The following is an 18,929-nucleotide window of genomic DNA, read 5'->3' as shown; positions in this document are numbered from 1 at the left end:
AGATATAGGAGCAGAATTAGGCCATTTGGTCCATTGAGTCTGTTCTGTCATTTCATCATGGCTAATCCATTTCCCTCACAGCCCCATCTCCTGCATTCTTCCCATATCCCCTCATGCCTGACCAATCAAGAGTCTATCAACCTCTGTCTTAATTATACATAAAGACGTGGCCTCCACAATTGTGTGGAAATGAATTCCACAGATTCAGCACTCTCTGGCTAAATAAATTGTTCCTCATTTCTGTTCTAAATGGATGTCCCTCCATTCTGAGGATGTATCCTCTGGTCTTAGACTCTCCCACCATAGGAAATATCCTCTGCACATCCACTCTATCATGGCTTTTCATCATTCAATAGGTTTCAATGAGATCCCCCTTCATTCTTCTGAATTCCAGTGAGTACAGGCCCAGAGACATCAAACACTCCCCATATGAAAAATCTTTCAATCCCGGAATCATTTTTGGCAACCTCCTTTGAACCCTCTCCAACGTTGGAAATCCACTTGTTTGAAATCCAGTCATGGAAACTTGCAGGTGAGGTTAACATTCACTACTTCAGTACTGCACTGAAGTGATTGGTTCCAAAGGCAAAACTTTTCTTTTGGGAAGCAGACAGAATGGATGCACATCACCTCCTCAGGCCACAAACGAAGGTGCCCTCCCCATATACGTCCTTCAAGATAACACTATTTTTTGGCAAGTATAACATTTCCACAAGAGAAAACGAGCAAAAAAGAAATGGAATTAAAACTGAACAAAAACTTTGGCTCAGTTCTTTCCTGAAAAGGTAGGGAAGATATTCTCCATGGCCTCCCCTCCTGCCATGACTAGGACAAAGTCAGGTTGGAGGAGCAACACTTCATATTCAGCTTGGGTAGCCATCAATCTGAGATTTTTCCAACTTCTGGTATAACCCATCTCTCCTTCTCTTGTTTTCCCCATTCCGCATTCAGGTTACCCCTTCTCTGCTCCTCACCTACCCATTACCTCCCTAACATTCCCCCTCTCTTTCCCTTTCTCCCACAGTCAATTGTCCCCTCTTATTAGATCTTTCTTCTTCAGCCTTTTACCTCTTTCTAGCTATCACTTCCCAGCTACTTACATCATTCCCCCATCCTTCTCCCACCTTCCCCCTCACCAGGTTTCACCTATCACCTGCGAGCTCCCCTCCTACCCCCCCCCCCCCCAACTTCTTACTCTAGCTTCTTCTCCCTTCCTTTCCAGTTCTGACGAAGGGCCTTGGCCTGAAATGTTTATTGACCTCAGCTGCCCGACTTGCTGAGTTCCACCAGCATTTGTTAGTGTTGCTTGAGGTTTCCAGCACATACAGAATCTTGTGTTTGTGGGGTGAGATAGCAATCGATATAGAAAAGATTCTAAACCTGAACCTCATGCAACAAGGATGGCATAGACAAAGAATTTGTTCGTGTGCTAAGCAACTCTACAACTCTCTGATTCTAAATTGAACTCACTCATTGTGCAGGACTTCAAGAGGGGTTCGGTACTGTAGGAGTAGGGTACACAGAAGATATAGCAGGGTTCTTGCTGCACAATGGCAACTCCAATTCGTAAACATCAAGTAAGAGCTTTTTCAGCTCAATTACAGTGTATCTGATATAATAAAATAGCCCCTTAACCTTTGATCAACAAGCAATGGAAAATGTTCTTTTCAAATACCAGAAGGGCAACAAGACAACAGTCAAGAGTCAACGCCTTGGGATGGGGAGCATATAAGAGAGTAGATTATTACAAATAAAACTTTAATCTGTACAAGGAAAGATCTCAAATCCAGCATGATAAGCATTTTTAGACAAAATGATGTTGCAAAATAGAAGAGGCTGTCTGAGAGGATTGAGGCGATCAACCTTCCAGAAAGTATTGATCGAAGTATGCAATCTTACTAAGTAAACATTGACACTTCGCACCAAGGGAATGAATGGGGTTGATGATGCAGCAAAAGTGTTTTCATATATATCTAAAACTAGAGGCTATGAACAGAAGATTATTGCTAATTTACCCAATAGATAATTTAAGAAAATCTTCAATATTCAGGGAATGTACAGATGTGTTTAAAAGGAATCTGGGAGTACAAGCAGCAGGGAATGGGATATTCCAATTGTGTTAAATGTAGAGGGATGGTTGGAAGCCCAGCTGTGTTAATCATGGCACTGTCCATTGCTCTTCCATTAGCATCATGCAGTTTAGAGTGAATGTACTGTGTACTGTTCTTTCAAAGGTCCTGCTGGGAGCTACACTACTCACCATCTTAAAGTTATTGTTATGTACTTCTGAAGTTACTTCCTTTGCACTTACAAATTTACAATAATTTCATCCCTGAGAAACTGTTTGGGAAATCAGTGTTGGTATTATGAAAGAAATAGGCATTGGGCATAAACACCAGCCCTCCTCCTGCTCTGTTTGTCTCAGAGAGAGCAGCAGCATTTAGAAGAATTACTTTTTTCTTTTCTTAACAACTTTTCTTGGGCCTGTTCTGTAAGAACCCACTGAACAATCCTCAAAGCTACTTCTTGAACAATCCCAGAAGATCCTAGATCCTGAAGCAACAGAAATGAACACAACACTAGAGATTATGTAGAAATATCGTGGAGAACAAATGTCAACTGGTTATGAACTTCCTCCGTCAGATCCCATTAATAAAATGATGAATTGCTGTTCCTTTTCGCACCTTCTGACACATCGGACTGGTTTTTATGAGGCCCAGTTGCTAGCTCGATGCTCAACAGATGGAAAGCGTGCAAGGAGTCGGCCAGATTTGAACTTGAAGCCGAGTGCTGATGCCACTACACCACTGGCTGGCTAAAAGTGATGAATGTTTGATACCTAATGTTTCAATAAAAAATCCAAGAAGGTAGCCGTAAAATGTCAACATTACACTTACTTTTTTCTACTCTCATTCTCTTTGACTCCATAAATGCAATGTTCAAACGTTGCTCTGTATATTCTTGCCGGATGTCATCTCTCGCAGCAAGCATTTTAAGTGGATTACGTGAAGACTGAACTTTCCGTGCAGGTTTCATAGCCCGCTTGTGTTCTGCCACTGCAGAGGTTAGCCTAAGTGAGAAAAATAACTTTTAATGCCTTCATTGTCTGCCCACCAGCCACCAACACCATCACCTTCTCACTCATTTTTTTTTGCACTTCATGACATTAAAGATGCTTCTAATGCAAGCAAATAAAAAGCCTCAAAAGAAACAACTTTTACTCCAGAAATTCTCTCTCATTTGAATTTGCAAGCATGCATAAAAATATTGCCACAGTACAAATCAAATAATTCTTTATGTGAAGCATAGACTTATACAGCACAGAAATGTACACTTCAGCCCACTTCACTAATACCGACCCTTTCGTCCACCTACACTCATCCCATGTGATTGCATTAGGACCACGTCAGTGCCAGCAGGCATCAGTTCAGAAAGCAACACACAGAAAATGCTGGAGGAACTCAGCAGGCCAGGCAGTATCTATGGAAAAGAGTAAACAGTTGAAGTTTCGGGCCCGAAACCCTTCATCTGGACTAAAAAAAAGAGACGAGTTCAGAGCAAGATGCTGGGGGAAGGGGAAGAAGAAGTACAAGGTGGTGGGTGATATGTGAAACCGGGTGAAGTAAAGAGCTGGGAAGTTGATAAGTTGATTGGTAAAAGAGATAAAGGGCTGGAGAAGGGGGAATCTGATAGGAGAGGAGGCCATGATGGAAAGGGAAGGGGGGAGCAGCGTCAGAGGGAGGTGGGGGCAGATGAGAAGATTAGGTGAGAGAGGGAAACAGGAATGGGGAATGGTGACGTGGTGGGGGGGGGGGTAGTTACAAAGTTTCCTTATCCATCTCACTACCACACTCCTTTACCCTGCATCGTCATCTCTCCATACTGTCTGCCAGGTTGTTCGCTTTCCATTTCCGTACACCTTAAAATCTAATTTCTAATTTTACTCAGTTTTGATAAAAAGTCATTGACTTTGTTGGCTTGAAATATTAATTTTATTGCCTACTACACCCCCCCCCCCCCACACACACACACACACACACACACATAATCTGCCTAAACAGCTGAGTATTTCCAGCTTTTTGTGCTTTTAAGTCCATACAGTTGATTATTCACAGAACGACGAGATGGACATGTTGCAAATGCTTAGTTTTCCTTTTCAACACAAAACTGACAAATAAATCAAATTAAAGCCATATAATCAAGTAATACAATTGTCTATAAAATTCAGAAGATATTTGTTCAATCAGCATCATACTTTGGTACATTGGGATCAAAGATGGCATCAAGATCCTCCTCGTCGATCTCCACAGCTCCTGGCTGAATGACAAGTGTGTTTGCATGTCTGTAGAATCTTGCAAAGGTTTCTTCGTCATCAGGTCTCATGACTTCCTTTACTGATTGTCCAGTTACAGTTATGACAGCATCCTGATGTCCTGGTACTGCAGAACAAATATTCAACCGTGTTAATTCCAGAGCAACAAACACGGAACATGTGTCCTTTGATAGCTGTCTGCAAAAAAGAGGATTGCCAGAAATAATCTTCACGGCGCCAAAGTTAACAAGAAATTGAAAATGCCCACTGGAAGCTCATCCAGATTCTTCCCACATTTTCACAAAAAAATAGTGCTCGTTGATAAATTTGATGAATAGCACATCAGTATCTACTTCTGTGTGCGAGGACTTTAATCGTAGAACTATCTGCTAAGCAAGTTGCAACATTCTGTTTTCAATGGAGCTAAATCTGAAACATTCCAAAACTCTGGCATTTTGACATAAACATTGTCAAAGTGATTGCATCTATTTAGAAAATCTTTAAGGTGAACAATGAGACATCAACTGTGTTCACATAGCTTCAATCAGGTTTACACGCCCCATCCACGCTCGGGAATCAATTTCAAAGCCAACTGTTATAGATTTGTTATAATTGTAGCAAGTTGCACAAGAAAATTGAAATATACAAAATACAGCTGGTAGTGGCGACAAAAGAAAAGCAAGCTCTTACTTCTGTTCTGCAGTTTACCCAGGAATGACTCCAATTTATCAAGCTTCCTGTCACTTTCCAACTGCAAATCAGGCCTGACCTCAATTTCTAGACATGAAAAGAAAGAATGTTAAACTTTGCAAGTTATTCATTAAAAATAAAAGGGCAACAATCTTCAGTTGTGTTTTTTTTTTGTTAGAGGCCTGTTTAAAGCCCTGAGAGATGCATGGTCTTGAATTTACAGTAATAACAGAAAAAATAACAGAATAACATACCTGCACTTGCTGTTATACCTTGCAAAACCCACATAAGCTCAGGAATTTCAGTGTGCAAGTTATTTAAAAATTTGGTAATTTTAAACTACATATGCTCAGTGATTCAGTATTTATTTCATCATATAAGCTACTTTCTTCAAGGGAGCCAAGGAAAATCTAGAACGAATGAGAATTTCAGATGTGCACAAACTAATTCCTTTATGAAATACCCTGAAGATTCTACATTACTGACAAACGAACCAGCTGAGTGTTTTCTTTTTTAAAGTATGATATGCTGTAGTTATTGCTCAACATTTCAAATAAAGGGATTTTCAGATGAAATATTATATTTTAAGTTATAAACACAAGAGACTTATTCAGACCAACACACACAAAATGCTAGAGGAACTCAGTAGGTTAGGCAGTCGGTTAGGAAATGAATAAACAGTGAACATTTCAGGCCAAGACCTTTCTTCAGGACTGGAAAGGACGTGGGGAAGACGACAGAATTTAAAGGTAGGAGCAGGGGAAGGAGGATAGCTAGAAGGCGATAGGTGAAGTTAGGTGGGTAGGAAAGGTGAAAGACTGGAGAGGAAGGAATCTGATAGGAGAGAAGAGTGGACCATGGGAGAAAGGAAAGGAGAGGACCCAAGGGGAGTTGATAGGCATGTAAGAAGAATTAAAGGACCAGAGTGGGGAATAGAATAAGAGGATAGAGGGAAGGAATTTTTTTCTTTACCGGAAGGAGAAATCAATATTCATGTCATGTTGGAGGCTAACCCAGATAGAATACAAGGTGTTGCTCCTCCATCCAGAGGGTGGCCTCATTAAGGCGCAGGAGGCAGCCATGGACCGACATGTTGAAATGGGAATGTTTCACCACCGGTAAGCTCTGCTTTTGGCGGATGGAGCGGCGGTGCTCGACGAAGTGGTCCCCCAATTTACAACTAGGTTTCATCAATGTAAAGGAGACTGCATCAGGAGCACTGGACATAATAGGCAATCCCAGCAGATCCGCAGGTGAAGTGTTGCCTCACCTGGAAGGACTGTTTGGGGCCCTGAATGGAGGTGAGGGAGGAGGTGAATGGGTTGCTAATAGGCAGGTGTGACACTTTGGCCACTGCTGGAAATCTTGAGCAACACACAGTGCTGGAGGAGCTCAGCAAGTCAGGCAACATCAATGGAGAGAAGTGATATGTTGACATTTTGGATTGGCCTTTCATTAGGTTTGCTTTGCATTTTAAATTTTCAGGTTCTATTTTAAATGTTTGTTTGCACATAACTTATTTAAAAATTCCTACATTGCCTTCAAAATTAAAATAAAATATGCATTTTCAAGCTGTGACACTTCAATTTGATAAGTTAATGTGATTAGTAATGCAGCCAGTCTGAGGAGATGCTGCTTCTGGGCAACCGAGTCAACTCTCTGAATTGACGCCAGACAACAGTCAGCATTAGGAAAGGAAGTTTTCTTGTCACAGAGATCCCTCGATCCTTCTGGGAAGTTTTTTTCAAGCTCGGCAGCAAGCTTTGATGCTTTGCCTCTGACCTCAAATTCTGAGCCATTAATTTCACAAGTAACTTCCATTGATGTCAATTAAGTAATACTTAAGAATGAATAAACTCTTCTCGGGCTTCCAGCATTAGGGTTAGGATAAGGTCTTGCTCTAAGTAAGAGCTGGAATTCAACTGTAAATGAGGTGGGAGAGCAGAAACCTGATTGGATGAGGACTAAGCAATCAGAAGAGAGGAACTACAGGGGTATAAATACCACCAGACTAAACATACCTTGGCATCATTCCTGATGAAGATGGCAGAGTTTGCCATTGAAATGTCAGTTATAACCAATACCTGTACCAGGCTGGAAGCTTGAGAAGAGCTTATTTGTCATATATGCTAAGAAAGCACTAGATCCTTTATCAGTAGTTTAAAATAATTTCATGAATAATTGCTCTTAAAAATGACTCCCCACCTTCATGTGGCTTGGAAATGACTGGTGTACTGTTCTTTATCTTGGGTGAAAGATGTGAGGAGAGTGGACTCATGAACGTTGGTGATGCCAAGCCTGTAAGGGAACAATACAAGTTCAAACAGTACAGGACTATCATTAGTTAACATCAATTCATCTGACAACATATGGTAGAAACATTTTCTAATTATCAGATAGCATTATTTATCAAGGTAGACAAAGTGAAGAAATCCTGAGAAACTGAACATAAATAATTAAATTAAATAAACTTCCTGGATGAAATAAAGCTACACTTCTTTTTAAACTTGTGGGTGTTAATCAAGGGAAGTACAAGCTTTCAATATTTTAAACACAGGGACACAATACCTGTGAACTATACCAAGCTAAAGCTTTGAAACACGACAGGTATTTGTGTTTTGTGCTATATATAAAGAAACTCTGCAGTCAACACATGAATCAATAAGTAAAATCTAATGGAAATTGATTTTTTTCTGAAACAGAATAACTTGATATCTCTTGGACATAAGTCCAAAGAGGACCTTATGCCCCGGATGAGATACAACAATATCTGTATAAGGTATTGTTGTATTGTAAATAGGCCTGTAAAATTACATGAAAAGAGTAGTTGTTTTCCTGTATAAGTTTATACAAAAGTAATCCAGTGGTTTAAGCAAACCTGCTATGCATAATTACCACTGGGTACCAAAAAATCAGAATCAGATGGATCATCACTGACAGATGTCGTCAAATTTGTTGTTCCAGGGTTGCAGTGCAGTGCAAAGTTCAAAGTAAATGTGTTGTCAAAGTACATATATGTCACCATATACAGGCCTGAGATTCATTTTCTTATGGGCATTCGCAGTAAATACAAAGAGACACAATAGAATCAACACAAGAGTGCACACAACAAGGACAAACAACCAATGAGTAAAAAGAAAACAAAATGTGGAAATACACGAAGAAAAAATAACAATAAATAAATAAGCAATGGCTATGAGATAAAGAATCCTTGAAAGTGAGTCCATAGGTTGTGGTCAGTTCATTGCTGGGGTGAGTGAAGTTATACCCTCTGGTTCAATACACCAGAATTACTCTAGGTTATAAATTACTAAACAGTGTAAAAGACTAATAAAGAGGAACACTCAGATTAATAGCCAGAAGCATACAGGAATGACCGAGTTCACAGTGCATTTGCTTGAGTCAATGAGTACTGTGTTGGGTTTTGTCAGAGATATAAGGAAATATTACATACTGAAAGGAATTTAGTAAAGACCCATTAGGTTGACCCTCATCTGGATATGAGGTATGAGGGAAAACTGTAAAAATTTAAGATGAAAATGATGATAATCTTTGAGGTAATAAAATGTGGAAAGCCTATTCTGGCAGAAAACTACTGCAAACTAAAGAGTGAGAATATAAAAGGCTGGGGGGAAGAACAGGTAAAACTATTAAAATTTAATTCTTTCTGTAAAGCAGCCATTGGCACAGTAGGGAATGCTGTTGCCTCATAACTCCTTAAGATATAGGAGCAAAATCAGGCCACTCAGCCCTCCGAGTTTGTACTGCCATTCCATTATGACCGATTTATTATCCCTCTCAACCCCAGGGATGCATTTTTGATCATGACAAGTGCTTTCCACGTGGAGTTTGCATGTTTGCTCTGTGATAGTGTGGGTTTTAACCCAGCGCTCCAGTTCTCTCTTACATCTCAAAGTCGTGGTGGCTGATAAGTTAATTGACGAGTGTAATTTTCCCTTGGTATAGATGGCACCGAGGAGTGGACAGACTTGTGAAGGAGGATAAATTGTAGGAAAATAAATGGGGGAATGGGATTGATGAGGTTGCTTTGGAAGTTGGTATGGATGTGAATGGTCATTTCATTGTCTTATTATCAATATATAATAACTTTTTTGTAGATAGAGGGAAAAGCTGCAGAACCACTTACTTACTCAGGAGACAGACACAGAGCCTATAGAAGTGAGGCCCAACTGCATCAACTTCATGGACCCTATACAGATTAGAGGAGGAGGTGTTTGCTGTCTTGAGGCAAATTAGGGTGAATAAATCCCCAGGCCTGGCAAGGTGTTGCCTTCTCCAGAAATTGCAGGCGCCCCAGCAGAGATATTTAAATCATCCTTTGTGACAGGTGAAGTACTGGAGGATTGGAAGATAGCCAATGCTGTTTTTCTGTTTAAAAAAAGGCTCTAAAAATAGACCAGAAAATTATAGGCAGGTGAGCCTGACATCAGTAGTGGGAAAGTTAATGGAAGGGATTCTAAGGGACTGGATATTTGAGCATTTGGATAGACATGGACTAATTAACGATCATCAGCATGACTTTGTGCATGGTAGGTTGTGTCTAACCAATCTTTTTTGAGGAAGTTACCAGGAAAGTTGATGAAGACAAGACAGTGGATGCTGTCTGCATGGACTTTAGCAAGCCATTTGACAAGCTCCCACATGAGAGGTTGGTCAAAAAGGTTCTATTCCTCAGCATTCAAGAAGAGGTAGTAAATTGGATTAGACATTGGCTTTGAGGGAGAAGCCAGAAAGTGGTAGTAGATGGTTGCCTCTCTGACTGGAGGCCAGTGACTAGCGGTGAGCTACAGGGATTGGTGCTGGGTCCGATGTTGTTCGTCATCTACATCAATGATCTGAATGATAATATGGTTAACTGGATCAACAAATTTGCAGAAGACACCAAGACTGCAGAAGTCATAGACAGTGAAAAAGACTATCACGGCTTGCAGTGGGATCTGGACCAGCTGGAAAAATGGGTTGAAAAATGGCAGAGAAAAAATATGAGGTCTTAACTTTGGTAAGACTTACAGAGTGAACAGTAGGGCACTAAGGAGTGTGGCAGCACAAAGAGATCTGAGAATACAGGCCCATAATTCAATGAAAGCGGCGGCACCGGTAGATAGGGCTGTAGAGGAGGTTTTTGGCACACTGGCCTTCATAAAACAAAGTATTGAGTACAGGAGATGGGATGTTATGTTGAACTTGTATAAGACATTGGTGAGGCCTAATTTGGAATATTGTGTGCAATTTTGGTCACCTACCTACAAGAAGGATTTAAATGAGTTTGAAAGATTACAGAGAAAGTGTTGCTTGTTTTGGAGGACTAGAATTCTATGGAAAGACTGAATAGGTTAGGACTTTATTCCTTGGAACATAGAAGATTGAGAGGCTTGATAGACATATACAAAATTATAAGGGACATAGATAGATAGGGTCAATACAAGCAGGCCTTTCCCACTGAGGTTGGGAGCTACAACTAGAGGTCATGGGTTAAGGGTGAAATGTGAAAAGTTAAGAGGACCATGAGGGGAAACTTCTCCGCTCGGAGGGTCATGAGAGTGTGGAATGAGGTGCCAGTGCAAATGGTACATGCAAGCCTGATTTTAATATTTAAGAGAAGTTTGGATAGGTACATGGATGGTAGGGATATAGAGGGTTATGATCCTGGTGCAGGTCGATGGGAGTAAGCAGTTTAGATGGTTTGGCATGGACTAGATGGGCTGAAGGGCTTGTTTCTGTGCTGTACTTTTCTATGTTTCCATGACTCTAAGAAATAATAATATGCAGTTACAGGAACCTACTAACTTACACTGTATTGGTGGAAAATCCTTCATCTATCTTTTGATTTTGTTTAACTAATAAAACAGGTGCAGCAAGCTATTCATTGCACTGCCAAATTTCCTTTATTACAACACAGTTCAGAAATACTTCATAAGCTGTGGGATGTCCTGAGGCTTTTTAAAAACATGGCTGGAAGAAACTGACCTTTCTTTACCATCCTTCCGGCTACGGTAAATTGAGAGGAATCATTGCACGCTCCTCTGCCCCGTGTCTTCCAGGCCTCCTCCCGTGCTGTTATAAGCTGCTTCCTTTCTTCAATTGTCATCTGTGCTTCGACTTCAGCTGACACTCTCTGGGTTAATCATAAGAGGCATAATTAGAGCAAAGAACTGTATTTGGCTACGGGTTGTTTACAAACCCAAGATTACAAATTGAAGATGGCAAATGTATTTACATATAATAATTATTAACAAATTTGCCTACTTTATATAAATCAAATGTGGACTTTTATACTAATTGAAATATGAGCATTTCTGAAAATGGATTAAGCAGAGTTAAGTATATGCGACACTTTAACACTTTCATGTGCGGTCACCGGCCACCCCATACCATTACGTGTTGTCAAAAGTAAGCAATTAGTTTGTTAAATAGCATAACTTTTCTTGGAACATCAGTTGACATCACTCAGCCAAGATTATGGAATGACTGAATGATCCTACTGAACTCTTTAGACATCAATTTTTCAGTATAAACTTTGACCAGTAAGTGGATATTTCACAAAGTAATGCAAATCAAGAAGGTTTTGTAATTTTTAACATCTGCATCACTACCCAAGTTGAAATAGTCCAAAACAGATCAGTTTTGAAAAAGGGCAGTAATCAGTAACTGAATAAACCTAATTTCAAGTGTACAGAGCGAAATAAATAGCTCACTTGCATTACAGCAGGAATGATTCAGGTATCGGAAGACATATGTAAATGCTATTTGTAAAAAATGCTTTATTAATAGAAAATTAATGCACACATTCCTGCTGCCGTGTTACACTAATAATACAGCACTGACTGTTATTATGCCTTAAAAGTAAGGGAAAGCAAGGGTCCACTTTAATAAGCACACCAATGCGTTGATGATGATGCAGCTAATATTTTAAGTTGGATTACATAATGCATAAGTAATCCCTTTTGGGGACTGCAGTAGGCTTCTGCACCAAAAGCAAAACGAGGTTACCTTGCTCTATCGGTTTGAAAAAGCCAGAGTTATGCTCTCCATATTTCATTTACTTGTCTTTAAACACTTATTTTCACCTGCTCGACCCCTACTTGTCCTTGATCTGTCACTGAGAGGAATTAGGTTTTTAAGGCCACCATAATTACTCCTCTCTTTCTTACAGAAGGTCCTTTTGTTTCTCAAATAACAAGCGACTTGACCCAAACATGTGGAGAGGTAAGTTCCCACTTACATTCTAATACAGAACTGCAACAACAACATAAATGTGGGACGGTGTCAAAGTGAACAGTTTGAATGCATCACTGCTGGACATTGCTTATTTGATTTGATCAACACATATTCTTAACAAAAATTCCATTTATTTTGGATTAAGGAAAATGAAGCAATATGATTGGTAGAAATGACTATTTCAGATTACAATTTTTTTCCAAGTGCTATATTAAAACAAAATGCATTTCTAAATTCAGCAAGCCAATTATGAGGCTTAGCAGCTGAATTTAGCAAGTTGAAGATGCTTAAAATTATTTAATAATAATTTTTATCTATTAAAGTACAAATCAAAAAGACTTTTACACAATATCCTAATAAGGCAATGGGAATAAAATTACTGACAGAAGTGGAAATAAATAAGAAAAGGCAAATCTCAGATTTGAAATGCATTGCACATTTAAACTCAATAGGATTGTCTAAGGATGAAGGAACGCTCAACATGGATGGCAAAACTCACCATTGGTCAAAACATTTAATCTCTGAAATTACCAGGCATGGAAAATGCATTAAGCCTTTGAGCACTGCACACACACCAAAATAGCTGCAAGGTAAAATCTCATTTAGGGTGAATTTCATCATTCTTCCCAAGAACGTGGTCAATTTTTTTATTTGCTCATTTCTCAGATTTACATTGGAGAAAAGGTAGTTGTTGCGGATAGTGTGGGACGATACAAAGGTTAGGGGTGTTGCGGATAGTGTGGGACGATACAAAGGTTAGGGGTGTTGCGGATAGTGTGGGATGATACAAAGGTTAGGGGTGTTGCGGATAGTGTGGGACGATACAAAGGTTAGGGGTGTTGCGGATAGTGTGGGATGATACAAAGGTTAGGGGTGTTGCGGATAGTGTGGGACGATACAAAGGTTAGGGGTGTTGCGGATAGTGTGGGATGATACAAAGGTTAGGGGTGTTGCGGATAGTGTGGGACGATACAAAGGTTAGGGGTGTTGCGGATAGTGTGGGACGATACAAAGGTTAGGGGTGTTGCGGATAGTGTGAAGGGCTGTCAGAGGTTACAGCGCGACATCGACAGGATTCAAAACTGGGCTGAGAAATGGCACGTGGGGTACTGTGCTTAGTTCTGGTCACCTCACTCAGGAAGGATGTGGAAACTATAGAAAGGGTGCAGAGGAGATTTACAAGGATGTTGTCTGGATTGACGAGCATGCCTTATGAGAATAGGTTGAGTGAACTCAGCCTTTTTTCCTTGGAGCGACGGAGGATGAGAGGTGACCTGATAGAGGTGTAGAAGATGCTGAGAGGCATTGATCGCGTGGATAGTCAGAGGCTTTTTTTCCCAGGGCTGAAATGGCTATCATGAGAGGGCACGATTTTAAGGTGCTTCGAAGTAAGTACAGAGGAGATGTCAGGGGTAAAAGTGTTTTTTTTATGCAGAGAGTGGTGAGTGTGTGGAATGGGCTGCCAGTGACAGTGGTGGAGGTGGATACAAAAGGGTCTTTTAAGAGTATCCTGGATAGGTACATGGAGCTTAGAAAAAAGAGCTTTGGGTAATCCTAGGTAATTTCTAAAGTAAGTACATGCTCAGCACAGCATTGTGGACCGAAGGGCCTGTATTGTGCTGTTAGGTTTTCTATGTTTCTATGAAACTGGTTTGCCAAGGTTAATAAATCCACAAGTTTTTCACTTGGCTTTAATACCACACCAGAATTATATTTAATGGAGCATTAAATGCAATACATTCTCCAGCTGCCGTTAAAACAATATGCCTCCTTCTCAAAAGGTAATAAAAAGCAACAACATTTATCATATCACTTTTAATTCCTCGCTTTTCAGGAAACATTCTTCTGGTATAACACCACCACAAATTTCTAGTAGGAATTTCATCATCTTGACGATGGTAAAAATCTTTTCGGTTATTAAAACGCGCACAGAACAGTCTGGAATGAGGATGCAGCATTTACTGTATCTCGGAGAGCTCTAGCACCAATTGCATTAAGGCAAATATAAAACTACATGATGTCTAGTGCAGGAATTAATTCCTTGTAGAGTTTATTGTTTGTATCATATGACTTGGTGTGAATACAGCCTACTGCAGTGTAACTGTTGCTATAAAACGCAGCATCTTCTGCAACAGATTTGAACAGGATTTTTAAAAAATCCCTTTTTTTTTAAAAAAAAAGGCACTACTGCTGCTTCTAGATCTGAAATGTTTCTGAAGTGCTAAATTATTAGCAATGGTAAACCGAAGCCTTCCCTGTAGAAATCATTAAACATAGTCCTCAGTGAAGTTAATTCCATAAATGGGCAGCAATTTGCTTAAAAAATTATGCTGACTGTTTTCAGCTGTTGCTAAGAAGAATTTAAGGTTTGATGAGTTTGGGGGAGGGGAAGTACTTAAGCCAGTGTTTGACAACTAGCCTCCCAGCTGTTGTTCACAGAGTCAAGCACTCCTGTTGCATAGAGGCTGTTCAAATGTGAAGACCAGGGCAACACTGGCCACAGAAACTCAATGGCCATTTTTACATGCAACTGGGTGGAGGTTGTACCCTCTCCTCTTGGCCCAGCTATACGAGGCATTCAGCACCTTAAATCGGCCGAAGTGGGGGAGAGTTGCTGTTGGTAGCTGAGGTTAGTATTAGTGGGGTCCAGGGAGTTGGAGTGATTCGTTTCACTCAAAAAAAGGTGCATCAATCTACTTAATTCACCTTCAGCCCCAGACTGAAGTTGGCTCCTCACACCTCATCCCAACGAATCTGACCCGCACAGAAAGTTGGTGATTTCTGGCCTTTGAAAACTGGAAGGCATTAAGTCACCCCACGCTGTCTGCGACTTGCAGCCCCCGGTTCAAATGAAGCCTCGGAAATGGCTTATGCAATTGCCTGAATCACCAACAGCATAATTACACCATAGAAATATAATTCCCACCCTGTAGTGCACCCCTAGATGTTTCTTTTCCAGTTTTGATGAAGAATTTTCAATCTGAAACGTTAACTATTCCACAGATGCTCGCTAGGCTGCTGAGTGTTTCCTGTATTTTCACTTTCATTTTGGATGAAGACTCAAGTCGCTGGTGATTATTAGACTCGTATTAGACCTGAATGCTCTTCTCCTGCTTCTACTTCAGAGAGTCACATACGACAGTACATACCCTTTGGATTACCAGGCACCCATTTTCATCGGGTCTGTGCCTCTGCAACCTGCACCCCTTCACCCCACACACAATTCTTATGCTTCACACCTTAGGGACAATAAAGGGAAACCCATTAGCCTATCATCAGCACATCAATGTGCTAGAAAATAAAGCTCTCCGGGAGAACCCATGCAGTTGTAGGGAAAAATGTGCGAACTCTATGAAATTAAGTAATTTGAAGGCACCGGGGAACTATGTTTAAATCCTGTAAAAGTTGGAATATTTATAGGATATCTACAGCTGCATCTCACTGATTAAGCTTAATCAGCGAGATTGGAAATGTGAGTCCTTTCAAAAGTGAGTAGAAATTTAAAACTGTTTAGAAAGATGCAATAATAATTTCAGGAATATACAAGTCAGATTTACTTAAACATTAATGACTCATAGAAATATAGAGTGTTTATAGTTTGGTGCAGAGATCTTACTGCAGTTGTCTGAGCGTTTAGTACTGGTTACTAGCAGTTTCATGCAAACCATTTTTCTTAATTCAGTTAGAACATCTCTCAGAAAGAAGATTATCTAAGAGTCTATTCTTTCACCTTCCACCTCCAAGGATGGCGTTCATCGAATAGTAGAGGACTTGCTTCTCTGGGACTACCAGAAATGACCTTCAATGAAAACAGAAGGAAAGGAAAAGAGCAGAAGATAGCGCCACAAAACTCAATCTGGCTTGCAGAAATAAGAGAAAGCAAGAACCACCAAAAACACATTTTTAGTACTTAAGTAATTTTCCTCACTTCCAAAAATGTAAAAAAAAAGTTCTAAATTTAGCTACATTAAAAGCAGCTTTAACATTTGCCATTTTAATTAAATAACTGCTGGAAAGTTGATTCTTTTTAATACATTGCGTCTATGGCAAATTATTGAGAATAACAACACATTAATCTGAAATTTTATTTTGAGAGGAGTGTTCGGTTCCATGTGTCGTCAGTGACCTCGGACACAATTCAGGATGCTGAGGGAAGAGATAATCACCTCATCTCACCATACAACGATGGACTTAAATATACAGATCACCATACTGCAGCCATAAAACGCAAAACAAATGAACATTTCTATTCGAAAGCTAATGTTCAAATGCTTTTTCCCCAAATATTTTTATGGGTTCAATTTTACCTGGATGCAAATTTTGCGACACTTTTAAATTTAAAAATGATGTGGCAAGGGTATGATTTACAATAAACTTAAGGCAGCTTTTCTGGTTTTACATAAAGCAGCAACAAATATTTTATAAGCAATTACTGAACAGCTTTTATTAGAAAAACCTGGATATATAATCCAATTTGAAAATTAGTCTAAAAGCCAAATAATATTTTGATTGCTGATTACATGAAGCCTGCGAACAGCTGGTCAAAGTGGATGTAGCCACACTGAAGTATTTGGTAGTGGAGTGCATCTTAACTCATGCAAAGGGTGAAAACCCATTGCTCACCTGGTTACAATGCACAACGTACTGACATTTATGGGCAGCAGAAAGTGCAGGAGAATAAGTAGAAGAATAAACAGGTTCCTACAGATATGAGCAGGTGCAGAGTAAAAGAAATAAGAGAAAAGAAACTTAGTGGAGATAAAACCCTGGAGGCACCAACAGTTAATATTGAATACACTTTCAAATGAGTACATTTCCTTCGAAAACATTTTCAGCAGAGTTGAATTCTTTGGTCATGCAAGGCAGCAGCCACTGTTAACATCAGCTAAATATTTAAGTAAACAACTAAACCAGTCGTTGCAAGAAATAAACTGCTTGATAACATGGAACTTCCATACTGCTTACTGCTAGATGAGAAGATTTTGTTTACTTTGTTACTGGCATTCTTCATACTGACAAATTCATCTGTGCCTTCTAAACAAAACCAAATTCCTCTTTTGCTGTAGCAAAGCACTTTGTAGATTAATGTGCCCACAGCACATCAAGAACGTCAGCGAAAATCTTAACATGATTTATATTTTATAAGCTTTATACTACAGCAAAATATTATTGGAGATAGATATGCTTTAGAACATACAGTAAAAAAAAGTTTTAAACTCTCATCCAAAGGTCAGAGCCTGATGTTTTCACCATAGTGCTTTAAATCAAGCCAATACTGCTCATTGTGTAAGCTTTACCTGCACTTCAAAGAGAAGCAGATTAATGGGGAAAATGCGCAGAAATCGTTCAACACAACCGTACAATGCTGAGGAAATAAATGTGTCATTGTGAAACAGCACCGCTTGTCGGTTTGGGTGTCACTTTGTGACAACTTTATTTTCACAACTCTCTTTTCAAGATCTGGACAAGAGGAGATGATTAAATATTAATCATTCACAACAGGACCAGATGAAAGGCTCATTGGCTGTAAAACCACTGAAGCATTAGCAAGTACTTTTGTATTTGTTTTCAAAATTGAAAGTACGCACAATGTGTGCAACTTGAAAATGTCAAAACAGCATGCCTTTTATGGTTTCCATTCCATCCACCTAGTCTTCTAAGGGAAAGGCCTGTAAAAATGTTAACATGCAAATTCCAAAGCATAGAGTTGAAAGAAAAGCACAGAAATTTAAACAGTCTGACAGTAAAGTGAACAAAGCATGCAAATAGTACACAAGCTTAAAGCAAGGGCTTTCCTGCAGGTCTTTGCTAATCATTCAAGTTACAACCAAATTTGCTTCTCACTGTCTGACTATGCGAGGATTTTCTAATCACAGTTATTTCAAGCCTGAAAACAATGATTTAAAATAATTTGAGTTTAGATTGATGTAAACTTAGCCCATGATTCACACATCAAATCCTTCGTTCCAACAAAACCTTTTGAAAATGATGAAACTTGTGAGAAAAAATTTCTAATACCCGATTGGTTGAATGAATTGCTTTGTTACCATGACTTAATGGTTATATAGAGGGGGTGTGCAACACTGAGTAACGAAAACTGTAACTCCTGAAGTTATTGAAACATTGATGAATTTTTTGCCAAACCTCATACCATCTTTCTTCTTTTTCCCATCTGACAGCTAGACAAATTGACAGGCAGAAAAGTCGATGACAGAAGGGTATACAGTATCTGAGACTTTTGGGAAAGACTGGGTTTTGGTTAGCAGAGTGTTTCTAAGCAAAAGGCAGGAAGGACAAGGGATAGGGTCCGTCCCGGCAACGAGTAAATGCCAAAATTGGCGGAAAGTTTGACAGTGCTTTGCCTGATTTTGTAATGGAGTAACAAGGCCATCAAAATCAAAATGCTATTATTTTGACTGCAAAAGTGGAAAATTCTGAATTTCCATTGGTTACATATTCTTAGTAAATGGGTTACTTCAGTTACAGAGCATTTAGTTCAACACGTGAACAGTGATAATTAATTTTATTCTCTTCAGTAAGTGGAAAATGAGCTGTCATTTGTACATGCAGCTATTTCTAAATTCTAACCCTACATCTGACATGGACAACAGCTGTTGGAAAATTCAAAACACTGATGATTTTTGTTCAATCATAACATTGATGAATCAATATAATTAGTGGTTGAACC

General features: G+C 39.5%; 1 protein-coding gene across 12 annotated transcripts in view; it reads right to left on the bottom strand.

The window, feature by feature from the left end:
- Positions 1-18,929, bottom strand: part of svila (supervillin a) — a 261,547-nt gene that overhangs the window by 39,719 nt on the left and 202,899 nt on the right. For 7 of the 12 annotated variants that reach the window (XM_073054765.1, XM_073054768.1, XM_073054766.1 and 4 more), the window contains 7 exons: positions 16,865-16,942; positions 15,972-16,040; positions 10,991-11,138; positions 7,208-7,300; positions 5,003-5,089; positions 4,256-4,439; positions 2,898-3,070 (listed from right to left, as the gene is read on the bottom strand). In XM_073054765.1, the coding sequence (XP_072910866.1) occupies positions 2,898-3,070; positions 4,256-4,439; positions 5,003-5,089; positions 7,208-7,300; positions 10,991-11,138; positions 15,972-16,040; positions 16,865-16,942 (832 nt within the window). The remainder of the gene's footprint in view (positions 1-2,897; positions 3,071-4,255; positions 4,440-5,002; positions 5,090-7,207; positions 7,301-10,990; positions 11,139-15,971; positions 16,041-16,864; positions 16,943-18,929) is intronic. The other 5 variants (XM_073054763.1, XM_073054764.1, XM_073054772.1 and 2 more) reach the window with 2 other exon arrangements.

The sequence above is a fragment of the Hemitrygon akajei genome, chromosome 8, assembly GCF_048418815.1.
Source record: "Hemitrygon akajei chromosome 8, sHemAka1.3, whole genome shotgun sequence".
NCBI classification, from domain to species: domain Eukaryota; kingdom Metazoa; phylum Chordata; class Chondrichthyes; order Myliobatiformes; family Dasyatidae; genus Hemitrygon; species Hemitrygon akajei.
The sequence above is the reverse complement of the archived record's forward strand: the minus strand, read 5'-3'. Positions and strand labels throughout refer to the sequence as shown.